The sequence below is a fragment of the Helicoverpa zea genome, chromosome 14 (assembly GCF_022581195.2).
Source record: "Helicoverpa zea isolate HzStark_Cry1AcR chromosome 14, ilHelZeax1.1, whole genome shotgun sequence".
Classification (NCBI taxonomy): domain Eukaryota; kingdom Metazoa; phylum Arthropoda; class Insecta; order Lepidoptera; family Noctuidae; genus Helicoverpa; species Helicoverpa zea.
This window is the reverse complement of record NC_061465.1, coordinates 5,457,653-5,481,819: the sequence shown is the minus strand read 5'-3', so window position 1 is coordinate 5,481,819 and position 24,167 is coordinate 5,457,653. Positions and strand designations below refer to the sequence as shown.

Below are 24,167 nucleotides of genomic sequence, written 5' to 3'. Positions count from 1 at the left end.
ATATGAAATCACCTGTTATTTATTTTGAAAGCTTAGTTGTTGATTGTATATCGAACTTTCTGTCGCCATTACAAATTAACACTAATAACTGTCTGGCTCCTTTCGTTATCGTCTTTTACGAACGTCACGAGAAGTCACAACCGATAGTGACATCTTTATAGAAATGGGTTTTTACAATGTAGGTAATTAACTTGTAATCCTACACTTATCTTAATTTATTTTTCACACTTATTCCTAATCCTAATAGTGTCCTCTTGAATTTTCCCATATTTTTTCTGCTGGTATCATCTAAAGCCCTTTTCTTCGAGTTTGATCACTTTACATACCTTAAGTTGAGCTTTAAGGTCTATGTTCTGGCTCTCCAACACTTCGCTCTCGGTGACCAGGTTGACGGTTCTCTCGCGTTTCTTCATCCGACATTTAGTCGCTGCGATTTTATTCCGTTCTCTTCTACGCCGCCTCCGCTCCTCGTCCTCTGGCGTCAGCTGGAAATTAACATGTTTTGTTAGCTTCTGGTTATTCAGACATAGTCTTAACTTCTCCAAATAAATAAGACTGAAATGGATGATCAACTGGCGTAACTTTGAGGACTCTAGCATATTTGTTTGTATTTTCAATCTTCTGATCTTATGGTAAAAGAAATTGCCAGAAAAGTCCAATGTCCGATACCTTAGTGCTAAACTTGAACATATTTTAAGTTCTATGCTTCAAAGGAATGTAAATACCTTTTTTTTTTTTTTTTTTTTTTTATCGACGTAAAATCATCAAATGACCCCTCCCGCTGTGGGTTAGCAGCGGTGAGGGAGTGTCAGACTCTTACTGACTAAAATCGTCGTGTTCCGTCATAGGCCTTTTATGTACCAGGGCCGCGGTATCTCTTTCGAACAACCCGCAGCCCGAATGTAAATACCTAATCGCGACTTTCGAACTGGAGATAATGAAGGTAACAAAGTAAGTTGATTCTGATATATTGCCCACGTACCCTAAAATCTGCATATTACAAAGGCTAAACAAAAGAATAATCAATCCAAAGCCCGGTTCATTAAGTAAGGCTACTCGATACGCCGATCATTTCTCATTGCCATAACGCTACCTTTCAAAATCAGGAAGTGAAGTCACGACTGCCGCCGCATTTGCGATGCCTTCTTCGTAAGCTCATAAAACTTCAATGAAGCCGTTGAATTACAATGCTGCGCAGTCGCAATAAAAGTTAGTTTAGATACGATTTGCAATCTTCCGCACACATCTTTATTTATTGCTGGTACATGGGAAGTGCAGCCGTTGGGCGGCTCGCTCGTAAATTCGATCATAAAAATAATGCATCTAACGATACGTCGAATCACGTTTGCGAATGTAATGGCTTGACCCTTGAACGCTAGAATCCGTTCAAGGAGTGGCACTCATATTTTTATTCGACTATATAAATAAATAATTATGCATAACAGCGTACGCATTGTGCAAAAATACATACAAGAATAACACAATCAATATTTTTTTTAAATAACTAAATTTGAATTAACTGTTATGAATCTTAATGGTGCTGAAACACGTGAATCCGTCATTTTCCTTAGCCAGTGTCTACGTGACTGAATGGTAGGTACATACAGTTTCCTTAGGATCCGACTTCGCTGTATCATTGTGGTTAGTAGTATTACCGCTAATACAATAAATAATACACGCTTTGGAAATCGAAATCTTCGACGGCAGTGGTCGTGACTTTGAAGAACAGTTTTCCTTTTAATGAATTTTATTTATCTTTTCAGAACTTCTAGAAATATCTTAGGGTTTTTACCCCTTTAGTATTCGGGGATTCACGTCTACTTTGCGTATCTATATAGGATTTAAGTTTATTTGCCGTGCCTGATTGTTTTACTACTTATTTACCTATTCACTTATGTATAATTTACTATCTTGGATTAACTCGGTTATTCTTACACATAAAATGTAACACAGTTTCGAACTTGGGGCTGGGAAGTTCTGGGGTTGTGTAATATAAGTGGATTTTCTTGTTCGTAAGCGTCTTAAATGAAAGTTTAAAAATATTCTTGAGCCTCTTATTTTACCATAAGTCAGTTTATTCTAGCAAACAATACATTAATATAGGTATCTTCATCGTCTACTTGCCTAACATTTACTCTATCAAATTCTGATTCGAGTATCAAATATCAGGGATGTCTCACTTACGTTTACTTAACATAGACAATGTAAATCTACTTACCCCATCAGATTTATTTGTGAGTGTGTGACTGCTGTCGTAATCATCGTCGCTCTCCTCTTTCTTCATCCGCTTCATCCCAGCATCCGTGTCGCTCCCAGACATCTTCCGTTTTGACTCTATCGACAACTTCAGACCAGCCTTTATTAGTTCTGAACAAGTCTGGAAAATTAAAATTATTCTTTCAAACATCTTGAAGGGCTATAAACGTTCGAATTGGTGAAACACAGAAAGGGTTACAAGGCTTTGACTGCAGTTTTGCAACAAAACCTGTAGTGAGGCGTAAAGCCCAAAATAGTTCACCTTACTTTTCAGGTTAGAGCTTATGACTCGAAACTTCATTAATATTACCATTTGCATTCCTATTATTCTCTCTATTGCATTATTCAGAGGAAATGCTCATTTTCCTGCCGAGATAAAAATAATAGGTCCTCGATTTATCCTTTAGCTCGCTCAGTACTATCATCGTATTTGTGTAAAAAACGATTGTTCTATTTAATTAATACCGTTTTTACGGTTGAAAAACGTTAGCATGGATGAAATTAATGTTATGTACCGGGTTTGCTATATTTATCAAACGTACTTATCTATCATCAAGATTGTAACAAGTTTACTTAAATGGAGACGTGGGTAATTTACATTTATAATCGCTTAACTTTACCAGAGGGGGAGACTCCTACTATTTAACGAATAATTTGACCGAAACGACTTTGCTGGAGCTTAACGAACTCCAAGGACTTTACAATTACAATTTTGTTTTATAGAAGGTTATTTAAAGGTAGGAGTTATTGTGTACCATGTGGTAAATTGTAATATATGTCATGTGCATCACCTGTTCAACAAATGATTCACGACTCTTTACGAGCCCAAGGTCAATATTGAAGATGTATTCTCAATACCTGAGTATTACGAGAATGTTGAAGTGCAATTACGATTTTATACAATTGTGCAATTCCAATTGAACTGTGAGAAAAAAATAAACACACGATTGATATTACGATTATTAATTATCAAGGTGGTTTGTTTTTCTCACATTTTCAACGTCCGCCCATTGTCTAGACTGGGCCTTAGCTAGCCTTTGGAACTGTGCCTACATAAATTACGTAGGCAAGAAAAAAACTGGTCGATTCGTTTAATAGGTAGTTACTAATAACGTTAATTTGAATAATTACGAGGTCAAAGGAAATCTACTAACCATCCTGAGCTTTGTTTTGTATGCTCAGCTATAACCTTCAAAACTTTTGAATAAGGACTGCATTCGGGACTAGAGACGTTAGTCTAAATATAGCTGTTAAATGGCATCCAGACCCGTTTCTGGGTAGGCATTAGGTGCCTTACCTACCGAGAATGCCCTAACAAGTCGTTATGTCTTGGTAAGGAGTGAGCAAGACAAAGTGATTTGCAACTTAGAATTCCACAAGAGGCTGCTAAGGCATGTGTACGCTATAAGTGCGGGCCCAAAATAAAATGATAATGGCCGTGAAACTGTTTTTGTTTGCTTTTTAATACATCAAAAGTGCAAGGATAAAAAATAACGCTTATTCATAAATTAACACTTAACGACTTCGTGAGAGCTTTCGAGATAAACACGAATATGCAATTAGTGCTATGCATAAAAATGTTATTTTATAAGATTGACTTATTATAAATAATTGTAATGGGCACAGATTTTTATGTATTCATTTGCTCAATAAAAATGTATCTAGAATTAATTTTGTAAAAATATTTAAATTTTACGAACTTAAATTGACCATTTTAAGATTTTTTTCAAATTTCTGGTCATTGACTCTTTAAATCTCTTAAAACATTTGCATTAATTAAGTAAAAATGATATTTACCTTCTGTATACTCGGTGTGGTGCTCGAAGCTGGTGAGGTGGCCGACGAGCCGTTGGACATTGAAGAGTTGGAGTCATTATTGCTGGCATTCTGAAACGACACGGGGAAGTGAGACCTCATACGATTGCACGGTGACCGAACACCGCTAATGTTACATTTTCCACCTCGATGCCTTTTGTCAGAGGTCGACGCTACACTAAATGGGACAGTTTGCACGCAAAAGCCATTAGTACCTACGTTGGCCGTCACGAAAGTTCCTTGTTTATCTTTTTTTATTTAGAACTACATACCTACAAACCTACCTATTTATACATTTTTGTAAGTACTCGTAAGTATCATCATGTAGTTTAAATATATGGCCATTAACATGCTTCTCTGGCAAATTAAGTCCATTACATATGACCCTACCCTACTTACTTTATATCTGAATAGACCCTCAGTAAGGCTAGTATGACCTAGGATTATTCCTTGAAGAAGACCGGGTAGGTACCTCAGTGTTGAGAACTGCCTCTGGTCTTTCCATAGGTTGTATGTTAGTTAGCAGTTAGCGTTTTATTTATATTCTATCTACTTTTATATTCTCTGTAGAAAGGCAAAGTTTAAATCTAATTTTCCTGTTATTATTCTTTGTACCAATAGATTACGTATGAAGTAAAAAATAAATTGTGTGCTTGTCGACAACACTGAGAAGGTACATAGGAACTATTTAAACAAAGTTATTAGTAGTCAAAACTGTGCTTACACAACAGTGTTTGGTTTATTTCGAACTAGCCACCATTTATCATACTAAACTGAATATTGAGCATCTTTATTCACTTTTGGGTCAATCTGTATAAGAAACAACAAACTTCTAGAATAATTACTATTTTAAAATTCTTATTTTCAGTTGCTTGTATGTGTGCGTACGTGCACACGTATTCTATGTGAACTGAATGACACATGCTACCAAATTGTTATATCAAGCGGTTAGCATCAAATAATTGTCCGGCCGTCACATTGTTTTTACGCTCTAAATTGTCCGCCATTCACATAATTCAGTGTAATGAAACTCATTCATGAAACGGCAGCGCACGAGTCGAGATAATCAACACTGCAAATAGTGCCTAGCTATACCAAACAACACGATAACTAAATATAGATAACCCGATATGAAGTGTTACCACGGCGCCATCGAGTCTGCTGCTAAACACAGTAAATAAGGAGTCTGCATAAGGTGCATGACCTCACTGCATGCTGCCAGTGTTATCCAATGTTTATAATGGGGGAGTGATGGCCGGTCACGTGGCTATAGTTACGTGCCACCTAACACTTGGCAACCGTTCAAAATACTTGTAACACTTATTTTACATTCTAACGAGCATGCATGGATGTGACCTAAGTACTGGAAGGATCCTACGTGCATTGTGAGCGTCCAGGCGCTCCGTGAAAGCACGAATAACAATGAGAGCTTCAAGTACAGTATTTTGCACGTTATGTATTCACTCATTTAAGCAAGCAGGCCTTAGATCCTGGAGCGGTTAGACGAAGTAGAACAATAGGCAGCGACTGGACGTCACTTATTAGATACTTCATCAACACGATTTCATGCACGCACATAATCTAATTAACTTCAGATACAACATTTCATTTTTCATTGGATTAATGTAATTAATCATGCACGTGCGCTACTAAAAAATGAGCTACCACAACATGTGCGAACAAAAGAAAAAACTGAATTTGTTGCTCACCTTGAAACTGGAATTCTTGTCGTAGTTGTACTGGTCTAGAGGGTTGGTCATGGTGATGACGTCGTTGACGATCTCGGGGGTCCGCAGGGTGGTCGGGCCCGCGGTCTCGGCCGTCAGCATGTTGATCATGGCGGCGCTGAGGTTCACGTTGACGCTCAGGTTGTATGTGCTCGCGGTGTCGCCGTCCGTGGCCACGGCCGCCGCCGGCGACGGCGACGTGTCCTCGCACTTGATCGTAGGCACCGCAGAGCTCATGCTCGTCGAATTCATTATATCCTTGTAAGGAGCCAGTTTCGTAACTTTTTGGTAACGTTTCTGCACTAAAAACTACCGATAGCGGTTAGCACCTAAATTAAGTATGACTATATCACGGTTACACACTATCACTAACATATAACTAAATATCACTGCGAGTGGTAAACTTGTTATGAATGGCACTTAAGTCTTCTTAACAAGAAGTCTTCACGGGTAACGTTCGTTTCACTGTTCGTGCAATCTGTGAACAAAAAAGAGGAACTATTAATTCATGATGTAGTATTATTTTAAATTACTTTAAGATAACTTCGACTAAACCGGATCTTGAACCATGACCCGTTGGTAAACATTATCATTTCAATAAAAGGGGGTCATTAAATAAATTAAATTACACATACAAATCGTTTCTGAGTAAAGGTGTAATTATTAGGCATATATCTCCAGTAACATAGCGTTGTGTAACACTTAAACGAGACGCCTAGAGCCTGTAAATCCTGTTCTAAAAATCTGGCCAGTAGTCTGAAGGGCAAGAGTTTCGCAAGAGGTAGGTAATTCGGAGAGGCACCGCTTTCGCAAGAGTGCACGCGGCGGGTTTTTAATTAGACCTATCTGAACATCGCGACCTCGCAGCCAGGATGCGACTCCAATAAAACGCGTTTTTACAGGCCCCAATTGAACGCTAGCCATAAAATTTAAAACTACGCGCACTTTTTACGACGTATTTTAATGCTCTTCCGCGTGTCGCCTATTGTTCGTTTCGTAGCTCAACAAACTGTGGAGTAGCCGGTACCGGCGTCTGCGGGGATTAGTCGCCGGCCACCTAATGCTAGGACATGCATGGATTAAGCAATTAACGAGCTGGTATCATGTAAGTCCTACATTATGTGGAGACTAGGGTGTAGCGCATAATTAGGACACGCATCGTGACACGACCATTGCTACGATCAAAACAGAAGCTAAATACGATATTCCATATAAAGCTAGTCGACTCGAAAGCTGTCTGGCGCCTTGACCTGGGCCGTATATCTGTATATCTCATATCTGTGGCACGTAAACACAATAAAGCACGGAGTCTGTGTAACCTAGTTGTGGCGGTTTTGCTTATTCCACTCGCGGAGTAGAGGAAAATGTGCCGCGACGCCAGAAATATTGAGGTGCCAGATATGGACAGACATCCCCAAGGTCGTCGGGCATTCTCGGAAAATAACATGTAACCGCAACCGTGTATTGTTTTCGGGTTGAAATATGTTTCCATTTGTATAATTGTACCAATTCAATTTATATTGTTTCAGATGAATCATTCGGATGTCTGAGCTCTACAAGTGTAGAGACTATTCGCGGTTGCCGGTCTACAGGTGAACTGTATTTATCTTGTTCTATTTGAATTTAGCTGTCAAAGTTATAAATCAATATTAAAATTTATTTCAAAACATAATATTTGCTTATTTCTTAACATATTGTGCAACAGTCGATGGAAAACATCAAAACTCCTCAGTTAACAATCCAACAAAACACTTGTCCATAATGAGTGCTGTACAAAACAAACACAAACTTGAGTACTCGAGGCAAAAAATGGGACGAAATCGAATGTTTTACGTAATATCTTGGATGTATCAGTAGCAATGACTGTGTTTAATGAGTAAACGAACACATCTGTGCAAACACGAGCACGCTACTTGCCAAAGATTTTACGCTCACACAATAAACATACAAATCTAATGGAGAAAGCGACAACGCGGAAAAGTTAAAGGAAAACTTTACGAGCGAAATTGCAATTGCTATGTAAAACACACTTCCAACAAAGGGTCACTGGTACTCAGCTGCATAATGTCGCCGAGCTAGGTGCCTATGCGTGGGTTTCAATATCTGCTTCAAAGCGAATATGCAAATTACATTAGGTAGGTAGTAGGACGTCCGTACCCGAAAAGGGGAAAGAAATATAATATAAATGTATCCGCTCCGAGCTGCGTAGGCTTCGGATTAGCTTGTTGCGTGTTATATAGTGTCGCGAGGAACCTTTTGTGGTTTTATCAGCCGCCGTGCCGTGTATTCAAATTCTTTTGTCATTACATACACACCCTTTGTTTTTTGAAAACGCATATAATGTTATACACCGAAACACATTTTTACGATCACTTTTTTATCGTTTTCTTATATTTTTTTACGCATAAAGAAAAATAACTGCGCAAATTCAGCGCCATTTAACGCGTTGTCGTCTCGAAAGTTTTATAAGTATGAGGGCACTTAAATTCTCGCTCTTTCTTACGCTAGTGACATAAATACGGATAAAGAAGAGAGGGGATCATATTGCCATGAGTTTGCAAGCAAAGGGGTCGAGTTCTATATGTTTAAAACATCGTTGGAGAGCAATAAAGGCGGGGTCGTTACGACTCTTTGTCCCGGGTGCTACTGACTTAACGAGAAATGGGTAACCTAGTTTCGGCCGCACCCGCTGCGTACTACGTTAATGTCTGTCAACTTAATTGCATTTCTCCGAGCATATTTTTAATTAGAACTGGTTTTGTACCTCTAGTAACTCTTCCATATGAATAGTGTTATTGGAAAAAACGCCAGCTTAATTGAAACAAATAGGCATCTCATAATTAATGAGTATCTAAACAAATAGAGGTGTTCATTAAAAAAACTGTTATTTTACATATAGAACAATGTCACTTTGTTTTATCCTATTAGCTATTTTTAGAGCAAGCTGTTCTATCCTCATTGTCCTATTTTGGGATCGGATGTCCAAGTATCAGCCGGACAATATAGCGACCAACATGAATCTAACTCACTGTCTAACCAGTCCTTCTCCGAGGACTTTTACGATGTTTTCAATTACGTTCCTACTTTGTAGTGGCAGAACGTTGGTCACTACTTAAGTAATATAAATAAAATTACAGCAAAATTGGAGCAAGGTAGACTAATATTGGCCAAGGGAAGTACCTACGACTGTCAAATTGATTTACCAGCTAGATGATCAGTTTATACAGGGGTGGAGCATCACCGGATATTTTTTTATATAAGTGGACTGATAACAAAGAGTAGAGTAAGAAAAAGATAAATATAGGGCGTTAGCAACAAGGACCATTCTTTAGTTACTAAGAACAAGACAAGTTGTATGACCTACTAATCAATAAGTGGGACTTACGTTGATGTGGAGATATTATGCACCCATATATTATTCAGTGACCACTAACCTAAACACCTGTGTGACACAGCATACAACTGATATGAACTTTATCTTTCTGTAAAGTACACTTTGTGCTTGTTGTAATAAGTTGTAAATAAGGCATATTTATTGTACGCGTCATAACCGTTAATTTATTTATCATTTCTTTGTACGTGTTTGTTTAGTCGTCTTTAGTTTTACTAATAAATTATATCTCTATGTGACTAATATTTAAAAGATTGCCTTACAGAGGAATAAGCCTACTAAAAGATTCTTTATCAATACTCTATACATATTTGTAAGTAGACTTTCATATTTCCATCTTACGAAAAAAATGCAGAAAAAACATTGCGAGAATATGATGTTGCTATTGTGGCTTGATCATTATCGAACAAAAAATACACGAGTACTTTGTATAGGAAATACTTGATTAACATAGGTAGGTACAACAATTTTGACAAGCGTAACTGATGATACTACGTACAATAAAGTAATAAAATAAATCCGTCTGCAATGTTTTGAGTTCATTGTTATTCAAGTGTAGAGGACGCTATTTTTTACCATCGCGGTAGGTAACAAAACAATGCAAGTTACATTTAACTGTGAGGCGGAAACAACAAATTTTAACGTACACATACTAAAATTAGTAGATACGTCGGGTTGGTATGAAAATTTTAATGGTGGTTCCGTATTTCTAGCGATAGCATGACATTGAAATTTTGGTAAGGTTATGGGAAAATAATATCACTCCGATATAGGTACGATATGCTTGTATGTAGGTCAAATTCAAAAGGCAAATGCTATATTTATTTCTACATATGGTATGAATATAACACCATTGGAGCGTAGTTGCAGCTAGATCGTCCACATTTTTGCATTAACCGCAGTAGTCACGTGCAACTAGAACACGTGATAGTGGCTTCGCGCTAATTATTCACACTTATTGAGTTCAAAGCACACTTTAATTGGATGAATTATCCCGTAATGTGCAGAAATCGTTCTGGTTCTCTACTTTTATATGATTCTCTTTACATAGTGAATGAATTGTATTGTGTATTGTGTACTTATTTAATTTTATCTTTGCTGTCTTTAAGTTGAACTCCCTCGTTTAGGTAACTATACGTATTTATATCGATTTCTATTCGAGTAAGAAGGTACATAAGTTTTCATTTTTGAAAATTCAGGGCATAATCTCAAATTCATTTCAAATAATTTTTTTAGCTCTTGTAATTAAAAAAAAATTAAGATTAAAGATTCATGCCAAGACAAAAATTCACACATTAATTCAGTAACATATAAGGCTGAACCCTAATCCGAGACAAGTGGCGCCTTTGTTCCAGCTACGATTAGTTGGACAATGTCGGCTCGAAGGCGAGTGAGCACGTTCATCAATTATACTGTCAAACAGCTCGCCCGAGCCTATGTCAATATGTTGATAACGCATATAAACCTGTGCCAGCTGTGATAATCTAATGGTAATTACATTTCTAGGGTGACCTGCGAACCTTGTGCTGAAATTATGGATTATAATAATCTCTAGAATCATTAAGAAAATAACGCTTGCGGCTTTTCCCACGCCTATGTAAGCATTTGAATCCTACATAGGCAGCTAACTTCCTACCTAATTTCTGTTTCACCTAAAAAACCTCTCAAGTATGAATTAGGTACCTCCAATGGGACTTACCATCTAAATATAAACGAGACTCTTTATCCTCTAAGCTCTCAGCCAAATAGTTCGGGTTGTAGAATGTATCTACCACAGAGACACAATAGACCTACACTGTATTGAATAGACGATCGAATCCAATGGCGGATAGACTTGGAATATCAATGATTATGTTAATGATTTTAATTCATTGTAGGAACAACGTTTTTCTATTTGATGGGACTCGTTATGTAGGCTAAGGACATTTGTAGAATTCAATGATATCTCATGGTTTGATCAAAATTAACCTACTAAATTACGGATGTTTATCTAAATTGGTCAGGCGTAACTATCTTAATAAATGTTAATGTCGTGTTTAAAGGTTTTTCAGAAACTTAATGCCGCTTGCACAATAGAGATTTGACAAACCTTAGTTTTATGTGAAGTGTTTAACTGAGCACCTCTTAAATAAATTAAGAGCCATGTTCCCATAAATGTTTGTTGTCGCCAAGACGGTGCCATCAACTGTTTCTATTGTCATTGTTTAGGAGAGGGCAACGGAATTGTTATTGCTTTCAATCTATGATCATGGTAGGGCCTTAGTTAAACTTGTTTATCAATGCAGTAACGTCATCTTTTGTTTCAAAAGCTATCTGCCTCTAGTTATAAGTGAACCTCACATCCATCATCATCCTCCGAGCCTTTTTCCCAATCATGTTGGGGTCGGCTTCCAGTCTAACCGGATTCAGCTGAGTACCAGTGCTTTACAAGAAGCGACTGCCTATCTGACCTCCTCAACCCAGTTACCCGGGCAACCCGATACCCCTTGGTTAGACTGGTGTCAGACTTACTGGCTTCTGACTACCCGTAACGACTGCCAAGGATGTTCAATGACAGCCGGGACCTACAGTTTAACGTGCCATCCGAAACACAGCCAATGGTGTCTAAGATATACTTAGAAAGTACATACAGACTTAGAAAAGTTGCATTGGTACTTGCCTGACCTGGGATCGAACCCGCGCCCTCATACTTGAGAGATTGGTCTTTTACCCACTAGGCCACCACGACTGCTTGTGAAGTGAACCTCACATTATTTCGTAATTTAATGAGCATATTATCAACTGTCGAGAATGAATGAGTCGATCAATTTTGATTTACTTTATGCCTCAGATAGGTAGCATATGGGCTGCCTGGACCCGCGTCATATTTCTTGTCAGTATTGTATAATGTGCTGTTATTTATTAAGTAATGTTCATTCATTTATCATAACGTTATCGGCTAAGTGGCTGTGCTCTTGGACCTAGTTGAAAGCTGTTCTATTAAGTAATAAGTACTTATTTATATTTTATCCTTTAATGGTAACATTTTCTGCCATTTGAAGGCATTTAATGAGGCAGGTATACTCTCTTTAATTACCTACGGCACTAATGTTTCATATCTTTAGCTGCCGGAATTAATTACTTGAGCTAAAACAGGGAGAAAAAGTAACAATGGTTTATTAACACAAGATATATTAATCTTTAGCCTGGCAGGTTTCTTTTACACACAGCAACAACATATTTTCGTATAAATATTTAGTAATTCAACTTAAGTAAGACAAGCACGCACACAACTAATTAAATTAAATGTTATTGGTTACATTAGCCTCAATACTTTAGCGTTGTATATCAATGTAATAAAAAATAAATAAACATTTACCTACCTATCAATAAATAAAAAATATTTGCCCAATTAAGAACTCATAAATATAACCTTAAGAAGATAACTGTGCCTACGTTCAAAAAAACAAGAAAGTATATCGGCAATTAAAGATTAGTTATGGTAATACTAAACTGAATATAAATTGATTTTGGTTTCGATTCCTTTAAAGGTTTAATTGCCAATTGTACGTAATGTCCGGCCGAACAATTTGACTTGATTAAGGTCAAAGCCACTTATAATAATTATCGTCTAATTATTAAAATTCGTTAGACAGAAAATTAATTCCACGAGTTAATAAAAGCCATTTGATTGTAAAGTTATTCACGACATGGAAATTAAATGCAGACTATTATATTCGTATTGTCTTGTAATATCCGTTCAACTGAGTTCTCTAATAAAATTGTAAATAGCCCTTAGATATGAAGCGATTAACGGAGTAAGTTATCACCGACTTAACGCGCACTAGTGAATCAATTAACAACACAACAAGAATTAATTTATAATACACAAGAATCTGTGACACGAGTTAATGTTTGTTAGTACCTAAGTAACTAATATCAAAAGTGCTACTGCACTTTAATTAGGCGTTTTGTTATTATTCATACAAAATATCGAATAATCCTATCTGATTTCTGCAAGAAAAAGGAAAACATTTTCCGCTTCCAATTGCAAATCATTAGCTACCTCCTACTCATGCCTAAATAATACCAAAAGGCGACTAAAAACACAAAAAAAAACATCAACCTCAAAGTGCGAAACCCCTCAGACTGAAAATTCAAATTATGTATTTCTTTTTTCACACAAAGTCAAATGCAAAGTCAGTCCAAAGTGTTCGTCGGCATCGTGTAGCAACAGAACTTCGGCCTTGACACTCGTCGGCGGGCAAAAACTATCGGTCGTAATTTCGGCGCGTCGGCTAGTGGGTGTGTTTCATCCGACGCACACACGCTCAGCCTAATCCCATGCCATAGATTATAATTGTATCGACGCGCCTTTTTTAACTAGCCACGATATACTTTGTAGAACGCAGATACGTGTGTATGTGTTTTCAATCATCTTTATTTTTTGCTGAGAAAAGAAATGTTCCTTATTTGTTTTTTATGACTTCTTGCTTGGCCGGTTTAACACATTATGGTCCACCGTTTTGGTTATACTTATTTTGTAGAATGATTTAGTATTTAGAAATAAGCAGTACGAAGAGCTTATGCGTATTCATAAATTTTTGTGTCATCATAACAGCAATACTTAATTAAATTACGATGAATATTAAATTCTTATTGACATATTACTAATTTAAAGATAAACGTGGAAAATTTACATTCGTTCTACGACCATAACAGAAAAAATAGCGTCAATTTAGTCAAAACATAACTTCTTGTTTATGTTTAACCATCTATTACCGTACACGCAAGAGCCTTGAATAAAATTATCACACACCCATCATCCGAGCTTTTAATAAATAAGTTAGCATACATCTACGTGACTGATTGTGAATGATCGAACATTTAATGGCTGCCTATTCGTATCATTTGTAATTTTATCATCATGTCAATTAACTATCAATATTTCAATGCAACGTCAGCAAACACGGACTAAGCACTTGCCTAAATAAAAACTGTTTTTACAGCAATATTTTAACGTGCCTAAGTAGACATACATTGCTAATAAAATCCTTCATGCTTGATTTGAAAGTCACGCATTACTTCGAAATATAAATATTGATTACAAACAGCTGTCTGTTGTACAAACTATGTAGATTTATGAAAATTAATAATTTATGTTATTGTCGAGCCTCTGTGAGGAAAAGGCTATAAGGAATAGAAAGGACAGTCGGTTCTGTCTATGCGCTATCGTCTACTACATCATCGGCGCCATCTTACTTACTCATGTGTGTCCACGTATAAGGAACAAAGGAAGTTTGGCAACGTATTGTTCATACAGTTTTCGTGTCTGGCGATCAGGAGACGAAAATTTGCAATTCAAACATCTGTAGGTACATTTTGACGCCCACATGTTAAAAATCGATGTATCGTAAGTTCTTGAAATTCTATGTTGAATTACATTTTTTGTAAACCCGATTGAAAGGTTTTTTATTCTAATCTCGTGTCATTTGTCACGAGCGCATACTATGTAGATTAGCACAAAATACCTAAGTTGACTGTCTATTCCGTTTGAGTTAATTTAGTAGCTTTTGAGTTATTGTTTATATGGCTTTGTTATATAATATGCCAAGCCATGTTTAGAAAGAAGATGCATTGAAAAGCCTATGCAAATCAGTCGGTAAATAAATAGGCTAATTTTATTTATACTTATTAGAAACAAGCATAAAACGTATATAAATTCTACTTAACATGCACATTACAATATAATATTGCATACCTACTGTAATTTTATGGTTTATACAGGTAAATGCGGGTATTTATTATCATTTATGAAACATTCCGGCAAAAACAGGATTTTATTTATATAATTGTAAATAATATTATTACATCTACCTGATACATGAATGGCATATATTAAATTTTATGTTCATAGATAGAGAACTAAATAGTACTTGGGCTCGGGTTTCATTAATCTCTATTTATATTTAATTTTATCTCCAAGATTTCTTGAGTAAACTTATCAAGTTAACTATTACCCAACCCAGATCAAAAAACAACTTAAAAAAAAATTACTTTAATTCATGTAGATGAATATGTCCGTACAATCGAGCAATCCTAACATAAAACTTTACACCTAAATTAATAAAATAAAGCAGTAAACAGCGACGTTAAATTCACACATTAATATTTTCCTCATATATATTCAAGAAGTCATCCATCTTCGTGCAGATACATAGATATAACACACAAAATAACCTTCACCGACTTATTTATTTTTTATATATACCGATGTATATTGTATACCTTGCTGTACCACATTAATATTAACATTTTATACGCGTGTATTCACTCACGATTGATGTATCTAATTTGACATAATATAAATTATTTATATTCACATTAAATCAACGTTTGGTGGATTTTTGTTTATGTAAATGACGTCAATCAATCAATTTAACCTCTTGCAGTATATAGGCCTCTCTTGAATAAAGTTTCGAAGTTACACAATGAAAAGCTTGAAGAAGAATTCTCATGATTGTCGAAATAAAATATTATATAGATTATCACAACGTTCATTGACACCTAAATCTAAGTTAGCTGGGACAATCATGTTAGTTGAAGATGGTTTTAGTTCTTCCAGATAAATTGTATAAAGAAAAAAAAAACCCAAAATTGAAATTGGAACAGCATAAATTGTAATGCTAAATAAACGCCAGTACATATTGAAACTATTTATAAATCGCGTAAACGATGTATCGAATCGAAAAGCAATGCCTTGTATCGGAAGGTCTAGCAAAGCTACACCCTCGCACGATTTGTATGCGGAAAACTGCAACATTGAACACTATGAGGTGCACTTTGTTACGCGACCTCGAACATTTTACGACAGGAAACCAATAAAATGATAATGCTTGGACACTGACAAAGCATAGGCTAATTATGTCGAAGTGGTGGATATATGTTGATGCTTTTGCAGGACATAGCGACAAAGAGATAAAAATACTTGTAGGTTTTATTGTGGAAAAGAAAGCCTTTGCACTTGCACCTTTATAATCCATCGTATTATTTATCTATGTGTTCTATTTCTCTAGCAGTTTGTAAAATCACCAATACATGAAAGTTAATTAAAAACACATTGGTTTAACAAAATAAAGATCACAAAACACACACCATTTGGATATCAATAAATTCCAAATAGAAGCAAAGCAAGGGATGGGTTTCTCAAACGTCTAATCTAAATGCAAATTCATCGAAGCATATAATTCAGCCACAGAACCGACACTACGTATATTTAGGCGAGCAAAACCTTCGTTAATCATAAGCCTGGTAGTGTGCCAAAAAGTTGCAATTTTTATTACACCCGCCACACGAGGCATAAAAAGTATAGAAATTCACGTGAGAAGTATTAACATGGATCGTAGGTACTGTTGCAATGCAGGACTGTCCTGTTGAATGTATGGACAGCCTACAGTAGATACAGCTACTTACCTATGACCGTACGTTATTGTTAGAGGAACACAACTAAAGTTAATCATCATCATCTTGTGAAGGCCGTTCCACGCCATGGTATTTAAATCAGTTTTATAACTTTGCTGACCACGCCCTGTTTAATATATTGCGAATTATAAAGGTACCAAATACACCTTCTCCATGAATCACTCTATTTAAAATCTCATGAAAATCTGTTCAGCAGTTTTCGGGTTTGTTGCTAACAGACAGACGATAATGACTTTGTTAGTACAAGTTATGGAATAATATTCAACATCAGGTAAGTACTTAACTTCTTCGAAACCTCAACACTCATTTTAATTATACACGAAACAGCTGATAAGGTCTAAATTCCTCGGAATGCGAGTTATTATTATGACTGTTTTTTAAAGTGAAATAATCTTCCTTTTATGTGTCTGCTTAAAACATTTTTTAATAGAGCTATCTTAATGATATCTCTTATTTATTAAAATTCTGCTCGATATCTCAAAATGACACAGAATTAAGTGAAATGTGATATCTGTATAAACAAAATTTAAACCCCGCTGAGAATCAATTACCTACTGTATTAGGTTCTACATCATAAGATTATTTGCAAGTAACAATTCAAACTTTGAAGTTCGAAGCCTACGCAGCACCCGCTACGCAGCGGCTACGCTTCGTCTACGCGACATCTTCGCGTTGGCTACGAGATCTCTACGCTTCACCTTACATACTTGCTTACTACACAAATGCTAAGTGTGAAAACACAAGTCTAGACAAGTAAACAAGTTCTAAATATGTGAATTGTAGAAGGCAACGCATAATGTCCTCTAACGGGACGGACTTGTAAGGCTCCGCCATGTAGGACGCTGAGATGCGCGGGAGTCATTATTATGCCATGTTTACGAGACCCAGATGCAGTGATGTTTCTTTTCGAAAAACATTTTTGGGCGTGTCCCGTTGGGATCGCCAAAAACAAATACCTACTTAAGGACATTTAATATGGGTGTATTGTTGTTTTTTGTTGAAACTGGCATGAAAATTTGTACCTGCACATTCAGGGTACCTAAGTCTTGAAACGTTACAAACTCATTGGTACTTGCTAGCAGCAAATTTTGTTTCAACTCTTTTTTGCCGACTTTATTTATTTATAACTCAGGTTTAAGCATAAAGGATATAACCTACATTATATTTCTACGAATAATTTCAAGAAATGCTCTGAAATTACTTGTTTGTAACCGCAGAAACTCTAGAGTAGGTCACATCTGACCACAATAGCTTTTAAATAAGACAATTTACAAAAATGACTGTCTTTTATTGAAGGGAAACGTAAAAAGCGAAACTTAACTTTTTGATAAAATGGAATCAACGGCTCAAAGATATGAAAATGATTATCTACCTAATAAAGAGCTCGTAAATGTTGGTGCATAATAAATTAGTGAATGCATTTTTAACAAATTAATTTGCACCGAAAAGATGTTTTTGTAACAAACTTTTCAATCATCGTCAACTTTCCAAAAGTTTCACACAACATTACCATATAAATTCGTATTTATTTCCTAAATAAGTGTCATAATGCGCAGTTGATTTACAATTTATGCACAAATATTGCTTTTGCAAAGCTAATCCATGTTAATCGCCATGATCTAAGATATGAGTGAAAAGATATGAGAAGCTTTAAACTTTCGCGAATATACCTTCATGTCTCGAGAATTTGTGGGTGTGCAACCGGTTTCGTTGTCACAAAAGAAAAAATAAAACAGAAAATCGTGACCCGCAGATCGCCTCGTTTCGGTATTCTGTCGCCCGATATTTTAGGATTCGTATAATGTAAATATTGCTTTAAGCTCATGATTTATGGATTATTTAACTTGCAATGTTTTCTCTTGCGGAACACCCGGTTTCGATATTACGTATATGTTCGATATTTATGTATAGTAATTATTAAACTGACCTATATCATAAGGAAAGATCAATACATCTGAGAGAAGATAAAGCATAATCCTTTCAAATGTGCCTTGAGTCATATCGCTCATCTCAAATAATGGCTCAAACAAACTCAGTATTATGGAAAAGTAATACTCCGACATAAATAATTATGTAAATATTTTGCATTAGATCAAACAGAACTCGAACATCGCTTCCCACTTCGCTTGTAAAGCATGCGCATGATAATCTGAAGCGAGCTTCCGTTATTTCATCAGATTATAGAAAAAAGAATATTACCGACAGTCTGAAGAACAATCTTGAAGTTTGATTTTATAAAATATGTAAACAGAAATGAAAACTAGTTTTTCTCGTATCTTCATGGTTAATTATTTGTAAATAATTAATTGCGAGCGCATATAGATAATTTTCCTCTTTTTATTCAAATATTCTTATTATAGGTTGGAAACTCGTTTTGCTGTGAATCCGGTATTCACGTAGCGGCACTAAACTGTGACCCATATAGCTGCGAGTCCTAATCTATGCGCCCACTGGCAGTGCGTGCTCCAATGTCACTGCTTGATAACTTGAGGAAACCTCGTCAGAAATACTCACGTACTAATCTATTTGGTTATTGAATTCTGCAATTTCATGGCTCTTTGCATTCCGACAAACGTATTTATTGTGTTTGTGATAAAATTATTGCTTCCTTATTTTTCAATATAGGTAAAACAGTGATCAGTAGTAGGAAACTAGTGTTTTAAATAGAGTTCATAATGATATCTAGCGCGTGTTTTTATTTTAACGTTGTAAATAAAAGAGGTCTACCTATTCTTATACAGGATAATAGTAAAGTATGCATGAAACCGCAGTTTCACCTTGTACTATCCTACAAAGCTTAACCAAACAAATACAAGGCGCCTATTTATTTTAGACTTCAAAGTCTATTTGATTGCAATATCTGAAGAATGGGAATGGTCAATGATAGCAATGATTATAGATAAATAGTTGCAGGAGCCATATTAAGCATGCTTGTAGGTATGTCATTTGCATTGTTATGCTCCCCGGGGAAAATGCGATATGAACATTGAATGAAGTTGTAGATTATTTTTATGTATATGGTCATGTGATTTTGTGACATACCAGTACCTACTTATTGCAAATAGATGACTAACTTTCTTCTGTGGAAAATTTACGAATTTTCAATTTTTATATCCAGTTATTATTTTCGTACATAACTTTTGTTAATGTCTTGAAAAGTGTGTACCAAGTAAATATTATCCAGAAAATTTGACTCACAGCAGACAAATCTGTTTGGATTATAAAGTAGCATCAGAGTTTTCGAGGTCGCCGTATATTATATTAACAAACTAGGATATTTACAGTACAAAATGGCCTCGGCGAAGACACAGTAATTGCGAGAGCCCGATTAAGGCTCTTTACGACCGTCTACGTCGCCATGATGTGTTCCCAAAGATTTATAGGCCACCACACTCTCGGTATTAAGTTCCCGTCGACTCTTGAAAGCAACTCAATCTTTTATATGGGTTATTCACACCTAAGTTAGAAAGCCTTAGGGAATTTGTACTTGAAACGCGATATTAGTAATAACAGTGCTTCACTGATTTAATTAAAAATACTTAAGAAGTAGTTGGGTTTCTAATTTAAGTGAAAGAAAAAGTATTTCCCGAAGTAAACATTATGTCAGATTTTAATATTGATACTGTTTTACTTAACATAAATATACATCATACAGTAAGAGATACATTAAACATAACTGATAATTGTTAATTGAAAACGTGTTTCGATTTTATAATACGATCGAGGATTTCCCCGAATATAGACAAGATAAGAGGCATGGAGCAGAATGTAAAATGTCGTCAATTTATACAGACACATACAAACTCAATTTATATTATCTACCTACTTATTCATGAAGATGATTAAAGCATAGTTTGTATTCCTATATAAAACCTGCATGGTAGTACAACATTTTACGTTTAGACGCATTATTCCTACACAATAAAACTATACGAGAGACCAGATCATTGCATTGTAAGTTATTAGCTTGAAATTCAATACTGGTCCATAAAACTTTAGCAACAATGTTTCTTTATGTTCCCGGTTAGATACCTTGTATGAAATACATAAACAGTTTAGTTGGTACTCAAGTTACCCTTAATGTGACACGATTTACATTATAATTTCCATTTGTTCATGCAAAAGCGTTTCATTACAATGATGGTATTTCGAAATTGTTCTTTTATACAAATATGGGCGTGATAGAATTACAAAAGTCCCAGTTCCTTTGTTTTATTATATTTTAGTAAGAATATATGTTTATTGTTGCTTACAAAAATGATCATCCAATACAATAATTTACGTTACAAATAAACCCACGCAAATGCAACATAATCTTGGTCCCAAAAGGCGTAGGTGTTGGCATTCTTTTTTTATGCCACTTTGTCAATGTCCCTTTTTATGACAAAATTATTATCCATGAATTCGTAATATTTGCTTATTGTAATGGAAATCCATTAACGCACGCCCACGACGTCGTCTACAGATTTATATAGGGCACGTTACACGAGGAGGATGTGGGTCAAACGCTCTATTATGTAACTTGACTTTAATAAATTCACGGACATATTGCACAGGGTTTGTTAATCTCGTTAATTTTATGGCACATAATTGTTTCGGCGCTGTTAAGCGATCATTGGGGAATGCGAATTTAATTGAGTGACCTTAACTGTACGCATAAACAGAGAAATAAATAAGGTGTACTTAGCGCTGATCAATTTCGCGTGAAAATAAGCACAAAAAATTACAAAAGTATGAGCGGTGTAAGCTCTTTTATATGTTTTTTGCAGTAATTCTAGCGCAGTAATTAAACACGTTGTGAGTCGGATACGGAGTTGCCACGTGTATTCAAGTTTTTGCAACAGTTCCTGTGCGTTCGTTCAGAAATTGGTCGCGGTCTACCGGTCTTGGTCGCACGACTGCTACCATAAAGATAAAACAACCCGCTCGCAGGAAACATCAACAATGTTTATGATCTTTTAACACCACACTGTACATTATTCGACAAGTTCTTATTTCATCTCCACGCAATCGCAGATAAAATAATAATCAACAAGGTCACCGCAGTCACCTCACCTGATATTGATTAATGGGAAGTTCTAATACATTGCTCACGATTCTGATATCATTAAAAATGTGTTTGCATTAACTTCGACACTAATTAATAGGCTTGGTGTGAAAACCTTCCGGAGACCTTTTGTATCTATAAAATTAAATTTAAAAAATAAATTAGTGGTGGCTGAGTAGTTTCGTTTACACAGAAATCGCGGATGCGTGTGAAAATCGAATCCGCTTTGATAGATCGTGACGGCGGCTTGCCTTCAGTGCACAGACTCATAGATATTCAGTTACGTAATAAGCGCGCTGGCATAGGTTTAGATCGTTACCTCTAAACGTGTGCTAGTCTGTGGCCGTGGTCAGTGCACATCCAGTGTAGGCGTGGCCTCGGTTCGCGAACTAGCTCTGTGATTGGCGGAACATAAAAGGCAGTTGCATTTCACTTCGTACTTGTTCTGAATGCTAATTAAATGGCTAATTTTTCGAATTACGCATAGCTCGTTAAATAATGCGTTTTGCGCGAATATTAGCATGTTTAGTGCATCGCTTATTATTGCGAAACTTGAATTTTCAACACGATTTCAAAGCTTTGGAAATAATGAGAGAGGTAAAACTATCTCACATACAGAAGTCGGTTTCCTTGTCCTGATTTCAATCATATCTATTTAATTAGGTAAGTATACTGTATTATATCGAAAACATAACTAAGTAAATATTTTGTACCTATAACTGACTATTAGAAAAGTCATAACAGAACAGGAATAAGCTATAAAAGATATGGTCCAATCTAATTCATCAGGGTAATAAAAATTAAGTACCCACGTCCATCTCTTTGATCGAATAAGTTTCGAGCTGGTGTTGTAACATTTTATTCACACGTTATCGAAACTATCATCAAGGCGTAGACATTTATTATTACATACTTTAGTAGGGGTTCCGCACTACTGAAAACTACCAATACAAATATTGGCAGGCTGTGAAAACGTCAGACAGATCATCCATGACGTATTCTTGGCAATCAGCGATTGTTATCATATCAAAGGGGCGGGCAATAACGTAAAACATGTCTAATTAAAGCACAAAAGCTTAAGCAATTAACCTTTGTACTGAGTTTTAGAAAACAAGAGAATAACTATAATTGATTTCATATACCTAACACACATTTCATATAATTGATATAACATATACAAACCACTGTTTTAACATTCATTAAACCCTTTGGGGCATACCTAAATCTATACTTTATCTAAATCCATAGACAATGGAATTCATCCTTAAGGATGATTATAACATGATAAAGGACTTATTAACTAGAATAATCTATGTAATCTGCAAAGCCTGAACGTATGATTTTACCTATTCTCTTAGGTATCTGTTAAGTGTGTTTAAAATGACCGTCACTATCTTTGATTATAATCTTTACATACAGTTCTTATCAATTCATTGACAGCAAAAATATTGTAGGTACATTAGATACGCAAAATATTTGACGTAAGTACACACGTACGGAGTTTGACGCAATTAAAACTACATGTATTATTATTGTGTAATTCAGGAAAATTTATTCTTCTGACGTTCAATCAAATATCCTGTTTCAAGCCACTGCAATATACTTAGCACAGATTTTACCGTTCGCACCTAACGGTTTCAGTATAATGAAAAATGCAGCTGAAATTATATAACTACATGAAAGGTTTTATAAACAGCGCTGAAGTCTAGCACGTGCAAAACACTCTCGTTCAACATACTTGTTTAATATTAGTATTAATTCTCTTTTAACCTTTTTTAACTCTAACTTTGACGAAGGTTCTTTCAAAATCATGATTTTACTTTTATTTTTCAAACTGTGGTTAGAACTAAATGATGGACTTTAGCAACGCCCCATGCACTAATTATACACCCTGACCTACATATGTTTACTTTTTGATTACGCCAATATTTCTTGTAAACCGCTAATTAAAATGACCTATTCTCAACCAAGAGAATACGGATATTCTAGAGGTATACTTAGATGTTATCGCTGCATAAGATATTAGATGAGATATGTACAAGTTAGAAAGATAATAATAATGCACTGTAATGGTGAGGGAGCTCAAAATGCTATGACAAATAATATCTGAGGACCTTGCTGAATAGATCCTTGGTTAACAAGCCTAAATAACAACAACGGCCACATATAATACGTTCGGAGCGGCGACAAAAATACAAGAGCAATGTTTTCGGTTGACAATGAGACAAATCATAGACAAACGACTAGAACAAAGGGTTTCAATAGAGAATAGAATAGAATAAATTCAAAACAAACACTCGCTATGAATATTTTCAGTCGTGTCTAAACAACGGTCTCTGGCGATTGACAAGCACCCATGTATAGTTAGAATGGTGTTATTTTAAAACAACCTCCCTTTTTTTCCTTCAGTCGGCAACGGATTGAGCTTTATTTAGGTTCCGATGATAATCGTAATTACAATAAAAAAGGA

The 24,167-nt window shown here is 35.7% G+C and overlaps 1 protein-coding gene across 1 annotated transcript in view; it reads right to left on the bottom strand.

Annotated features, from left to right (window-relative positions):
- Positions 1–24,167, bottom strand: part of LOC124636394 (protein c-Fos) — a 47,735-nt gene that overhangs the window by 3,446 nt on the left and 20,122 nt on the right. The window contains exons 2-5 of the mRNA XM_047172479.1: positions 5,781–6,276; positions 4,054–4,143; positions 2,219–2,377; positions 327–485 (exon numbers count right to left, since the gene is read on the bottom strand). Of these exons, the coding sequence (XP_047028435.1) occupies positions 327–485; positions 2,219–2,377; positions 4,054–4,143; positions 5,781–6,050 (678 nt within the window). The 5' untranslated portion in view covers positions 6,051–6,276. The remainder of the gene's footprint in view (positions 1–326; positions 486–2,218; positions 2,378–4,053; positions 4,144–5,780; positions 6,277–24,167) is intronic.